The sequence below is a fragment of the Salvelinus alpinus genome, chromosome 3 (genome assembly GCF_045679555.1).
Source record: "Salvelinus alpinus chromosome 3, SLU_Salpinus.1, whole genome shotgun sequence".
Classification (NCBI taxonomy): Eukaryota; Metazoa; Chordata; class Actinopteri; order Salmoniformes; family Salmonidae; genus Salvelinus; species Salvelinus alpinus.
In genome coordinates, this window is record NC_092088.1 from 22,016,035 (window position 1) to 22,030,084 (window position 14,050).

At 46.1% G+C, this 14,050-nt stretch overlaps 1 protein-coding gene across 5 annotated transcripts in view; it reads right to left on the minus strand.

Moving 5' to 3' along the window:
* LOC139570287 (PH and SEC7 domain-containing protein 1-like) overlaps positions 1-14,050 on the minus strand; it is an 82,675-nt gene that overhangs the window by 20,124 nt on the left and 48,501 nt on the right. For all 5 annotated transcript variants that reach the window (XR_011674042.1, XM_071392045.1, XM_071392046.1 and 2 more), the window contains one exon: positions 3,763-3,806. Coding sequence is in view for 4 of the 5 variants with exons in the window: in XM_071392045.1 (XP_071248146.1) it covers positions 3,763-3,806 (44 nt within the window). In the remaining variant the exon portion in view is untranslated. The remainder of the gene's footprint in view (positions 1-3,762; positions 3,807-14,050) is intronic.

Consider the following 14,050-nt stretch of genomic DNA (forward strand, 5'->3'; position numbering starts at 1 on the left):
TTACTAGATGCTGTTCTTCCACTAATCTCATTGCAACTCCCCTCCAAGTCTCCGACCACTACCTTGTATCCTTTTCCCTCTCGCTCTCATCTAACACTTCCCACACTGCCCCTACTCGGATGGTATCGCGCCGTCCCAACCTTCGCTCTCTCTCCCCCGCTACTCTCTCCTCTTCCATCCTATCATCTCTTCCCTCTGCTCAAACCTTCTCCAACCTATCTCCTGATTCTGCCTCCTCAACCCTCCTCTCCTCCCTTTCTGCATCCTTTGACTCTCTATGTCCCCTATCCTCCAGGCCGGCTCGGTCCTCCCCTCCTGCTCCGTGGCTCGACGACTCATTGCGAGCTCACAGAACAGGGCTCCGGGCAGCCGAGCGGAAATGGAGGAAAACTCGCCTCCCTGCGGACCTGGCATCCTTTCACTCCCTCCTCTCTACATTCTCCTCTTCTGTCTCTGCTGCTAAAGCCACTTTCTACCACTCTAAATTCCAAGCATCTGCCTCTAACCCTAGGAAGCTCTTTGCCACCTTCTCCTCCCTCCTGAATCCTCCTCCCCCTCCCCCCCCTCCTCCCTCTCTGCGGATGACTTCGTCAACCATTTTGAAAAGAAGGTCGACGACATCCGATCCTCGTTTGCTAAGTCAAACGACACCGCTGGTTCTGCTCACACTGCCCTACCCTGTGCTTTGACCTCTTTCTCCCCTCTCTCTCCAGATGAAATCTCGCGTCTTGTGACGGCCGGCCGCCCAACAACCTGCCCGCTTGACCCTATCCCCTCCTCTCTTCTCCAGACCATTTCCGGAGACCTTCTCCCCTACCTCACCTCGCTCATCAACTCATCCTTGACCGCTGGCTACGTCCCTTCCGCCTTCAAGAGAGCGAGAGTTGCACCCCTTCTGAAAAAACCTACACTCGATCCCTCTGATGTCAACAACTCCAGACCAGTATCCCTTCTTTCTTTTCTCTCTAAAACTCTTGAACGTGCCGTCCTTGGCCAGCTCTCCTGCTATCTCTCTCAGAATGACCTTCTTGATCCAAATCAGTCAGGTTTCAAGACTAGTCATTCAACTGAGACTGCTCTTCTCTGTGTCACGGAGGCGCTCCGCACTGCTAAAGCTAACTCTCTCTCCTCTGCTCTCATCCTTTTAGACCTATCGGCTGCCTTTGATACTGTGAACCATCAGATCCTCCTCTCCACCCTCTCCGAGTTGGGCATCTCCGGCGCGGCCCACGCTTGGATTGCGTCCTACCTGACAGGTCGCTCCTACCAGGTGGCGTGGCGAGAATCTGTCTCCGCACCACGTGCTCTCACCACTGGTGTCCCCCAGGGCTCTGTTCTAGGCCCTCTCCTATTCTCGCTATACACCAAGTCACTTGGCTCTGTCATATCCTCACATGGTCTCTCCTATCATTGCTATGCAGACGACACACAATTAATCTTCTCCTTTCCCCCTTCTGATAACCAGGTGGCGAATCGCATCTCTGCATGTCTGGCAGACATATCAGTGTGGATGACGGATCACCACCTCAAGCTGAACCTCGGCAAGACGGAGCTGCTCTTCCTCCCGGGGAAGGACTGCCCGTTCCATGATCTTGCCATCACGCTTGACAACTCCATTGTGTCCTCCTCCCAGAGCGCTAAGAACCTTGGCGTGATCCTGGACAACACCCTGTCGTTCTCAACCAACATCAAGGCGGTGACCCGTTCCTGTAGGTTCATGCTCTACAATATTCGCAGAGTACGACCCTGCCTCACACAGGAAGCGGCGCAGGTCCTAATCCAGGCACTTGTCATCTCCCGTCTGGATTACTGCAACTCGCTGTTGGCTGGGCTCCCTGCCTGTGCGATTAAACCCCTACAACTCATCCAGAACGCCGCAGCCCGTCTGGTCTTCAACCTTCCCAAGTTCTCTCACGTCACCCCGCTCCTCCGCTCTCTCCACTGGCTTCCAGTTGAAGCTCGCATCCGCTACAAGACCATGGTGCTTGCCTACGGAGCTGTGAGGGGAACGGCACCTCCGTACCTCCAGGCTCTGATCAGGCCCTACACCCAAACAAGGGCACTGCGTTCATCCACCTCTGGCCTGCTCGCCTCCCTACCTCTGAGGAAGTACAGCTCCCGCTCAGCCCAGTCAAAACTGTTCGCTGCTCTGGCACCCCAATGGTGGAACAAACTCCCCCACGACGCCAGGTCAGCGGAATCAATCACCACCTTCCGGAGACACCTGAAACCCCACCTCTTTAAGGAATACCTAGGATAGGATAAAGTAATCCTTCTAACCCACCCCCCCCTTAGAGTTAGATGCACTATTGTAAAGTGGTTGTTCCACTGGACATCATAAGGTGAATGCACCAACTTGTAAGTCGCTCTGGATAAGAGCGTCTGCTAAATGACTTAAATGTAAATGTAAATGAGGTGCGTAGCTTTAGGTACTATTTGCATGGTCCCTTATAAACAAATGAATAAATACATCATTGAAACGGGACTGGTATATTGGTATTATTATGATAACGTTGTATGAGGTGGTGTCTCTTTTGTAATGCCAGTGAAATAGGTTCTTCTTATCTCTTTTTCTAACGGGCGATAAAAGCTAGCAGGATAGGAAACAATGGAAGACATGATTAGAGCCAATAATGGAGGAGAGCAAGATTAGCAGAATAGAAGGAATAATAGAGCATCTCTCTCTCTCTCTCTCTCTCTCTCTCTCTCTCTCTCTCTCTCTCTCTCTCTCTCTCTCTCTCTCTCTCTCTCTCTCTCTCTCTCTCTCTCTCTCTCTCTCTCTCTCTCTCTCTCTCTCTCTCTCTCTCTCTCTCTCTCTCTCTCTCTCTCTCTCTCTCTCTCTCTCTCTCTCTCTCTCTCTCTCTCTCTCTCTCTCTCTCTCTCTCTCTCTCTCTCTCTCTCTCTCTCTCTCTCTCTCTCTCTCTCTCTCTCTCTCTCTCTCTCTCTCTCTCTCTCTCTCTCTCTCTCTGTATAGATGTGTCTAAAAATGACTAGTCTATCCTCAGCCTCTTGTCCCCAGCATCATGGCCATGTATTTTAATTGGGTGTCTGTTTCTGTGGAGATGTTTGAACTGGATTGCCTCTCTCTCTGTGGATCTGTTCCCAGACCTGTTCCTCTGACCACTTTTCAGTCAGCTGCTCTGGGAGTGCTGCTATTTTTGGGAAGGTAGTGGGAGGCTGTGGTCACACCTTTGTACAGGATGCAATGAGGACCCTTTCATTGGAATGATAGGTGTGTGTGTGAGTGTGTCGTCAGAAGTGTGTGATTGTGCTTGCACCGGAACACAGAGGCAAGAGCAGAACGGTCGCTATGTAGCTGTAGCCATGGTGCTGTAACTATGGCAACAAAGCTTGGAAAGCCAGAGACTTAATTGGCATCTCTGAAGCACAGTGAGCTGAGATCCAGAATAGCAACCCTTGACACACAAATGTTTCCATCACAACCTGACAACATGCACGTCATTAATAAGGATGCTATCGAATCAACCAATACTCTTCACTATCCAAATACTATGCGTGTGTATGGACTCTAGGTGAACTGTGTGTGTGTGTGGACTCTTGAGTGAAGTATGTTTCTGTGTGTTTCTCTCTCTGTGTGTGTGTGTGTGTGTGTGTGTGTGTGTGTGTGTGTGTGTGTGTGTGTGTGTGTGTGTGTGTGTGTGTGTGTGTGTGTGTGTGTGTGTGTGTGTGTGTCAGAACATACACTTAAATGCACAAATACTGTATATACTGTTGATAACAAGGCATTAAAGTGGAACTCACATTGTCCATTGAAGCTTCTCATTCTTGATTGAGTTGTACAGGGCCTGTGGAAGAAAAATCCATTAGATAATAATGACGAAATAGTACACAGATTCACCTGGGAGAAACAAATGGTTGAATCCATCAATCAATAAACTACTCAGTCAGAAAGCCAGTTAACCAATCAATCACTTGTCTCCTCCTTCCTTTCAGGAATCCTCTTTAGGGCAAACACGACCGTTGACCTAAACTCATGCACCATTTCTATGTTATATTCTTCAAGAATCAATGGGTAGACATCATTAATGTATAAGTCCAAAAATGTATGTAGCAACTGCTGATTTCCCCTTTAAGGGGAGTCTATGGAATAACACAGCAGGCAAAATGGGATTTGAAGAAAAAGGCTGCAGTTTCTGTGTGCACCCTCGTTGATAAATACAACAGGCTTTTGGAGTCCCCGCGTTTCGCTTCGCTTTCCTATTAATCTCCTGTGACAGCCAAGCCATTTAGACATTCCTATTCAAATCCAGCCCCTTTTAGTGACAATGGGATATGCTAGCGGAATATGATCTACCGTTTAGCACTGAGGTTCTGTGAAAGGAGTTTAGAGGAAGAGGAGTGCAGAGCTATCAGCCCCTGATGGTGAATTCAGATCAAGGCCTAGAAGGGACTGACGGACAACTGTGACAGCTGACGTGATGGAGAGGACTCTAGCAGGAAGTACATCATCCCCACGTACCTCCCAGATCCTCTGAAGTCTGGGAAAATATACAATGCTCTTTTCATAAGGAGATGGGACAAATGGCTGTACAAGGTAGTAAGTCTTATCTGCCATTGAAATCAGTCTGAGGTTATTTATTTTCACATTTTGTATGATTTAAGAAACTGATTCTGATGATATTCAATTCGATCGAGTTGATTGACAGTTAGTGTTGGGTTTCACTGACTGTTCTAGACATAATATTGAGGTGTGGTTTCTCAGGCAAACCCATTGAAATGAACAATGTGTTTGATGCAGTGTATCCATTCAAACTCATGTCCTACGTTTCCTATTAAACAGGCACTAATTGAAATACGTCTGAATATTCATGAGCAGCCAGACCTTTTTGGATTTTAGGTTCTGGGCTCAAATGTCCCCTTGCTATGGAGACGTGCTGTATAATAATCGAGACTCAAACTGTGTTACAAGCTTCATGAATATGAATATTCAGCGCAGATAAGGGCCATCTTCGTGGAAAGCCGGCGTTGGCCCATTTCAAAGTCTAATTTCGATGCACTCTCTTTTGTAGCACAAAAGTCTTCAGCATCAAATCCGGGGGTGAATTTGTGAACCCGAAAAACAGTGGCTCATTGAGAAATGTCATTAACTTGAGATTCATGGTCAGATTTGAGTCAATTATTGGTTTCTACATATAGACGCTCAAATGTAATTACAAATCCTGTTAATATTTGACTCCGATTGGAAAACCAGGCAAACTGACCCGAAAGCACAACATTAAACATGAGAGTAAGTCGTATAGCTGAGACATACAGGGGGTCCATAATTATTGGCATTACAGTAGTAGTACATTGGAAGGAAATCAAGCTGAGAGAGACAGATGTTAATATACACGTTACACTGGTCCTGACTGACAAGGAGTCGGTGGAGGGGAGTATAAAGTAATGGAGGTGTGGGGGTGAGGGGGGGGGGGGGAGGTCATGTGGGAATAAGTGAGATGTATGGGGAGGCCCTGTCAGAATCATAAGAGGGGGAGAGAGAGGGGGAGGACAGGGTGTAGAGGTGTAATCAGTGTCACTGGGAGCAGTCGGCCTCATTCAGATCAGGATGAATGTTCGTCACCTTCACCTACGCGCTCCGTCAGCGTCCCACGGCACCCGGACAGCGAATGAGAGTCAGCCTTGAGGGCTGGTGTTACCACCGGTTACTACACACAACATGCGGTAGCCTAGATTACGGAAGGGCCTGTCAGCCTGGTAATCACCCAATCTGCAATCTACTCAACTCACAAATTATTCACAACCCTATAAAAGTCATATATAAATGTATGAATCTGTGGATGTACAAGGTTGCATTGTCTTTGGTTGACAGACAAAAATGTCCCTAAATTACAAACACCGACAGTGCTAGGCATGGCATTTTACAGTGCGTTGACATGACAGCGATAAACAATGTCATCAGAAATTAGAAAGTGCTTGAAACACAACCCCACTTTAACACATGCAAACACAACCAAAGTGCTGAATTAAGTGTCAAACAGTGAAACGCAGCAGGTCGTGCTATGTTAGTCGGTGTCTTACCCGGGTGGCACATTGTACCTTCTTCCTCTTGCGGGCCTGCGGGTGGTTCTGTCCGTCTTGGGCCTTGCCCAGCAGGTCTGGGAACATAAGGGGCTTGAGGGAGCGCGAGCGGGGCGTACGGGGGTAGCGGAAAGGGTCAATCATCCGGAAGTCTCGGCCATAGCGGACCGAGCACAGGGAGCGCGAGCGCAGGCGCCCCGCCGAGTGCAGGCTGTTCACGCCGATCATGCCCCCCCTGAGGGTAATGTTACAGAGCAGGACTAGATAGGCCAATCAGAGAAAGGTACACACTGCACACAGCCAAGCGATGGTTCCAGATACACCCAGATTTCGTCTTTCTGTTCAGAGAGCTGTACAGTAGGGCATGGCCAAGAACATGAGGGAAAAGGTGTCTGTCTGTCTGTCTGTCAGTCTGTCTTGGCAGCTCTTAAGTACAGTGACGAGACTGAGGGCCAAGCAGTTGAGTGACAGTTCATAGAGGGCCGTCTGTCGCAGGAAACAGCGTGTTGCTGCTGTCACTCTCACGGCGTCCCCGAGAGCATCAAACTGTGGTACACACTCTCTCTCACACACACACACTCATTAGGTAATCTGGAATCTGATCAAATCATGGATGATCGGACAGTTCATCTATAAAACATAGTATGGCAATTCCTTCATTGCCACTCAATGTCACACTGACATTTTGGATTGAATGTATTCCCAAGCGACACCGTCCACAGGTGGGCGTATCAGGTGATCAGTTAACACTGTTCTTGGATCAGATCCTCATTGAATTGATCCTCCAGGAGGTTTAATAATAGTCCTACCGGTCCTATTGGGAAAAGACAGTAGAATCTCTCAAACTGTTCCCTTGACAGCTGTTGGCTAAGCAGGCCCTCTGTCCCCCTTCTGCCCAGCTTAAACAGTATGCCGGGCTGTGCCTCCAAAAATGGTAATTGGCCAACTTTTAACCAGTGGCGTAACTGTGGGTGACAGATACTTACATTCACTCCCGTTGACACACCCTCACGTTGACAGACACACTCACTCACGATGACACACACACAGATGGTGCGCAACACTTGCAGAGGTGTGAAAGGACAGCCAGCATGAAACAGATGGGTGCCAAGGGCAGAAACAAGGAGGTAAAAAGCACAGAGGCTCGCATACATAGAAACACAAACACACACATAGAAACGCACACACACACACACACAACGTAAAGAGTCCACATAGGACTCCTCCCACTTCTCGAGCAGGGATCCCAAATAGCACTCTCGATTGCGTCACTTGCCCCCAAAACACAAACAAAAAGTAATGAAGAAACAGGAGAAGAATTGAAGGAACTGTCTAACTAGACCAACGTCCAGTTAAAAAGAGAAGAGAGGAACAAGATACCATAGGACTGCCTGGTTCAGTCTACCCAGTAGAGTTAAAGGGGGCTATGTTATATCCTGTTGCTCCCAGTGTAAGATGGAAGATGAACACCCTTTTGTCCGTCACCCAGGATGATGGAGGGATGACTACCCCTCTATTTTAGGAGATCAGCGTCCGTCCATCTGTCCGGGTCCCTTGTCGGCATCTACTCCTTCTTTGATCCCTCACTTCTTTGATCCCTCACTTCTTTGATCCCTCACTTCTTTGATCCCTCAATTCTTTTATCACCTTCTCCTTGTTCTTCAATGTTCCAAATCTCTTCCCATTGTGCCCTCTGGAGGGGGGGGGGGGGGGGGGGTTAGAGAAAAGCTTGTCCTCCTGCTGTTGTCTTTCCCTCCTTGTTTCTCTCTGTCTTTCAGTCGTCTATCTTTTTGGTTCTGTGTCGGAGAGCTGCCGGAATCGTACTGAGGAGAGAGACCTGACGGCAACTGTGTATGTGCTCTCTTCTCTATATGAGCCCCTCCCTCTATCCATCCCCTCCCTCTCTCTCGCTCGCTCTCTCTGTCTGTCGGCAGCGAATCACAGACTTCCAACTCCCTCCTCCAGTCACACACACATACTCACGCGCGCAGCACACACACACTCACTCACGAGCGCAGCACACACGCACTCCTCAATATTATTTGAATGGTGATTAGCATTCGGTGCTTGTCTCCTCAGTGAGGTGGTGGAGAGAGCGGTGGGAATCAGCAGGAACATGTGTTTATGCACGTGTGTGTGTGTGTTATTTTGTGTGTGTGTGTGTGTTATTTTGTGTGTGTGTGTGTGTGTGATATCTTGTGTGTGCTTTTTTTTCTTCTCTCAAATCAAATTTTATTCGTCACATGCTTCGTAAACAACAGGTGTGGACTAACAGTGAAATGCTTACCTACGGGCCCTTCCCAACAATGCAGAGAGCAACAACTAAACAAAAATCCATAACTTCAACCCGTAATGAACAAGCTCAAACCAGCCCACACGTGAGCAACAAGCGCGTTTAACATTCGAGACAACCGCTATTGAACGACGGACAAAACATCCCAAAACAAAATGCAGGAGCACCATTTCTAAAAGCATATTTGCTGTGCTCCTGTTCTTTCAGTCAAGGCCTTCGCCTGCATGAATGATTAGGTTGGAGTTCGAACCCTTCCCCAAGAGCAACTCAGCTACAATCGCACACCTGAAACCCTATCACCAATGCTAGAAAACAGGATTTGCATGTAAGCCATGGTCAGGGAAGAAACATGATAGAGGAGATAGAGGAGAAAAATTTGCCCTGGTCAGCAACCTGGGATGAGAAGAGCCATGAAGGAAGAGGACTAGCCTCCGGAAAAACTTGTTAGATAGAATCGTTGACTTAAAGGGGCAATCTGCTACATACATTTTTGGACTTAGAAATGAATGATATATACCCATTGATTTGTGTAGAATATAACTTAGAAATACCTCATGAGCTTAGTTCAACTGTCGTACCCCATCAGAACCCCAAATATAAGCGCGGCTTGTAAACACAGTAAACGTAAACAAACACTATGTAGCCTCAAAACACGGGTTAAAACTATCATTTTGATATCATGGGATGGTCAGTCCTTGTATCCATAGCTGTGTCTATCAATTTGAGTGTGGTTACAGTTCTCAAGCTCCATCCCTCAGCTTTTTACCGAAACAGGGGGCGGCTTTGTTATTGTTTCAACTGCTGATTGCCACATTACGAATCAATAAGAGGGACGAGAGAACAGGATTAATCACACAATCTACAGCCATCGGGCTGACAAGAGATATAATGAGGGTGTCACTCACGCAGCTCGTGATTCATCGATATAACCGCAAGACTGAAACCACTCAGGTTTCCACGCCGAGAGGCTAGACAATGGAGCTAGATCTATTCTCCGTATGCGAATGAGCAGCGGTCCAAAAAACCACCACCGACAAGATAGACTACAGGGAAGTGGGAGGGTCAGAATGGACAGAGAGAACAGGGCAACAACTTAGATCCAATGAGATAATGCTTTGTCCAACATATATGCATTACACATGCCAGTGCCTTGTGTGACCTTATCAAAGTCTGCGGTCGGAGCTGAGAGGTCCAGTTCAAACGCAGGTTGATGTTTATTGTCATGAGTCTTGTCCTTGAGCCAGAACTGAGCGATTTCCGCTAGACAGGCCAACTGTAAAGTCAAAATTGGCTAAAATGTAAAAATTCATGAACATGTAAGGTTAGGGTTAGGTATTAAGGTTAACAGTGTGGTTAAGGTTAGGTTTAAGGTTATCAGATGTTATGACGTTGTGGCTGTGCCAGCTATTGACCACACTGCAGAGCTGCCTCCAGAACAAGATTCATGACGAAAAACGCTAACCTGTCACATGTATTCTCTCTCTCTCTCTCTCTCTCTCTCTCTCTCTCTCTCTCATATGTTCACTTGTGAGACAGCTTGGGGAGCGGGTGGGGTGCACTCTACACCTCACGTCTCTGCTAATTTAAGCAGCCAGCTAGCACCAGACATGACCTCTTTCCCTCAGCCCAGACTGGAAGGCTGGCACCCAGCAGCATGGCATAAGATATGCTGGCCTGTGTGAATGGCTCCCAGAGCTTTTGGGTACACACACACAACCAAATGTAGACGCAAAAGCACAGCCCACCCTAAAAATTCCACAGGGGTGAAAAGACAGTAAAGTATTCAGACCCCTTGACTTTTTTCTAATTTTGTTAGGTTACAGCCTTGTTTTAAAATTGATTAAATCGTTTCCCCCCTCATCAATCTACACAAAATACCCCATAATGACAAAGCAAAAACAGGTTTTTATACATTTTTGCAAATGTATTAAACATTTAAAACCAAAATATCACATTTACATAAGTACTCAGCCCCTTTACTCTGTTGAAGCACCTTTGGCAGCGTTTACAACCTTGAGTCTTCTTGGGTATGACGCTACAAGCTTGGCACACCTGTATTTGCAGAGTTTTTCCCATTCCTCTCTGTTGGATGGGGAGCGTCGCTACACAGCTATTTTCAGGTCTCTCCAGAGATGTTCAATCAGGTTCAAATCCGGACTCTGGCTGGGCCACTCAAGGACATTAAGAGACTTGTCTGTGTGCTTAGCTGTGTCATTGTCGTGTTGGAAGGTGAACCTTCGCCCCAGTCTGAGGTCCTGAGCACTCTGGAGCAGGTTTTCATCAAGGATCTCTCTGTACTTTACTCCGTTCATCTTTGCCTCGATCCTGACTAGTCTCCCAGTCCATGCCACTGAAAAACATCCCACAGCACGATGTTGGCACCACCCACAGCATGATGCTGCCACCACCATGGTTCACCGTAGGGAAGGGTACCAAAACATTTCTGCAGCATTGAAGGTCCCCAAGAGGGCAAGCTTACAGTAGATACCTGGCCCTGCTGGCCTTTGACCTCTGCACAGTGACACACTGGCTTGGGCTAACAGCCAACAAATTAAAAAGAGGGGTTTTAAGGGGTTTGGGCTCAAGGTGAAAATCTCAACTATGTGCTATACAAGGGCCCCAAATCCTAATTCTTTCCAACAATTGGTGATGGGAAAGTTCTGGCTGTCTAGTTACGTAATTGAACACTGAATCCTTTGGGTGGTTGACTATGACTAGTGTACAAACATCTCTCTGTGTGACATACACTACCGGTCAAAAGTTTTAGAACACCGACTCATTCAAGGGTTTTTCTTTATTTTTACTATTTTCTACATTGTAGAATAATAGTGAAGACATCAAAACTATGAAATAACACATATGGACTCATGTAGTAACCAGAAAAGTGTTAAACAAATCAAAATCTATTTTATATTTGAGATTCTTCAAAGTAGCCACCCTTTGCCTTGATGACAGATTTGCAACCTCTTGGCATTCTCTCAACCAGCTTCACCTGGAATGCTTTCCCAACAGTCTTGAGGGAGTTCCCACATATGCTGAGCACTTGTTGGCTGCTTTTCCTTCACTCTGCGGTCCAACTCATCCCAAACCATCTCAATGTGGTTGAGGTCAGGGGACCTTGGAGGCCAGGTCATCCGATGCAACACTCCATCACTCTCCTTCTTGGTAAAATAGCCCTTACACAGCCTGGAGGTGTGTTGGGTCATTGTCCTGATGAAAAACAAATCATAGTCCCACTAAGACCAAACCAGATGGGATGGCGTATCAGAATGCCGTGGTAGCCATGCTGGTTAAGTGTGCCTTGAATTCGAAATAAATCACAGACAGTGTCACCAGCAAAGCACCCCCACACCATAACACCTCCTCCTCCATGCTTTATGGTGGGAAATACACATGCAGAGATCATCCGTTCACCCACACCGCGTCTCACAAAGAAACGGTGGTTGGAACCAAAAATCTCCAATTTGGACTCCAGACCAAAATACAAATTTCCACCGGTCTAATGTCCATTGCTCGTGTTTCTTGACCTGAGCAAGTCTCTTCTGCTTATTGGTGTCCTTGAGTAGTGGTTTCTTTGCAGCAATTCGACCATAAAGGCCTGATTCACACAGTCTCCTCTGATCAGTTGATGTTGAGATGTGTCTGTTACTTGAACTCTGTAAAGCATTTATTTGTGCTGCAATTTCTGAGGCTGGTAACTCTAATGAACTTATCCTCTGCAGCAGAGGTAACTCTGGGTCTTCCATTCCTGTGGCGGTTCTAATGAGAGCCACTTTCATCATAGCGCTTGATGGTTTTTGCGACTGCACTTGAAGAAACGTTAAAAGTTCTTGAAATGTTCCGTATTGACTGACCTTCATATCTTAAAGTAAAGATGGACTGTTGTTTCTCTTTGCATATTTGAGCTGTTCTTGCCATAATATGGACTTGGTATTTTACCAACTAGGGCTATCTTCTGTATACCAACCCTACCTTGTCACAACACAACTGATTGGCTCAAACGCATTAAGAAGGAAATAAATTCCATAAATTAACTTTTAATAAGGCACACACCTGTTAATTTAAATGCATTCCAGGTGACTACCTCATGAAGCTGGGTGAGAGAATGCAAAGAGTGTACAAAGCTGCCATCAAGGTGGCTATTTTAAGAATCTCAAATTTAAAATATATTTGGATTTATTTAACCCTTTTTTTGGTTACTACATGATTCCATATGTGTTATTTCATAGTTTTGAGGTCTTCACTTGTATTCTACAATGTAGAAAATAGTAAAAAATAAAGAAAAGCCCTTGAATGAGTAGGTGTTCTAAACCTTTTGACCGGTAGTGTATTTCTGCTGAGCGATAGCATGTGGGACTAGGGGACAGGACAGTGGCCCCTAGTGCACATCTGGATAGTTTATAGTGTCCTTGGTATCAATTGGGTACACACAGGCACAGACTAATAGATGTATAAATAGCTTGATAGAGTGTGCGTGCTACCGGAAAGCACACGTACACATGTTACAGTAATATGATCTACTAGAACCAGCTAATGATGCACTGAACGAGGTTAGACTTAGAGAGGCAATGCAGAAAAGGGGACATGAAACATCAGACACGTGGGCTACATATGTTAAGGAACTCTTAAAGCAGTAATCATTTATACCATTGGTTATCTACTAGCAGACTTGACCATCTTTTCACCTCTGTGGAATTTTGACGGTGGACCTGTACTTATTACAGTCATTATCATCACATCATTCTTCCAATGCATTCATCTACTTATGAAACCTAAACAAAAATATCCCTCCAAAACCTACAACAGTATTGTTGAACAAAGTAATTGAAAATGAATGCCCTCTAACCCTCTATCATAATTAGTTGAACAATTATTATATTATTAAGAAGGAATAGCCTGGAACCAAGAAAATATGCTAAACTCCTGCTATGTAGGCCTAATATTGTGTTGAGAAGGCTGAGAGATAAGTGTGACGCCATAGCCAGCTATCTGCACAGTACAGGAGATTGCTCCATTCTGTCTCTCTATTGTAGTGTTAATGGGAAACATATCACTGGGTTTAATCTGAAAAAGCTGCAGAGGCGAGAGAGAGAGAGAGAGAGAGGGGGGGGAGGGATGGAGAGAGGAAGAGAGGAGAGGGAAAGTTAGTGAGAAAGAGAGTTAGCGAGAGCAAGAAGTACAGAGGGGGAGAATGAGAGAAGGTGAAACGGGTACCGTGGGGGTGCTTAGCCTACTCATTATTTTACACACCGCCTGGTTCCTGATTTCAGCTGTAGCTGGAGGGTTCAGTTTAGTACCCCTCTGTGTAGCCTGTCCCTCCCAGCCATCCCTCAACATATGGCACAGGTTGAAATCCCCCAAAATATCACCTCAGACATGTCTATAATCTGTATAACTGAAAATGCTCCCATTGTGTTTTTCTACAATATTCTAGATACTAAACAACGTCTCTATGATGTATTTGAACATGAATATAAACATGTACATAAACAAACAAACAACTGTACAACATGCCTTGTAACTGCATGGTAAATAAAATATGCATAAAAGAAGGGGGCGTGCACAAAAATAATAAGGAAAGGTGGGAAAGTAAAAAACAGAGGAGTGGAAGTGTTGTAGCGAGAGAGAGTGTGAGAAAGAGAGAGATAGTGTGAGAAAGAGAGAGAGAGTGTGAGAAAGAGAGAGATACTGTGAGAGAGAGGTAGTGTGAGAAAGAGA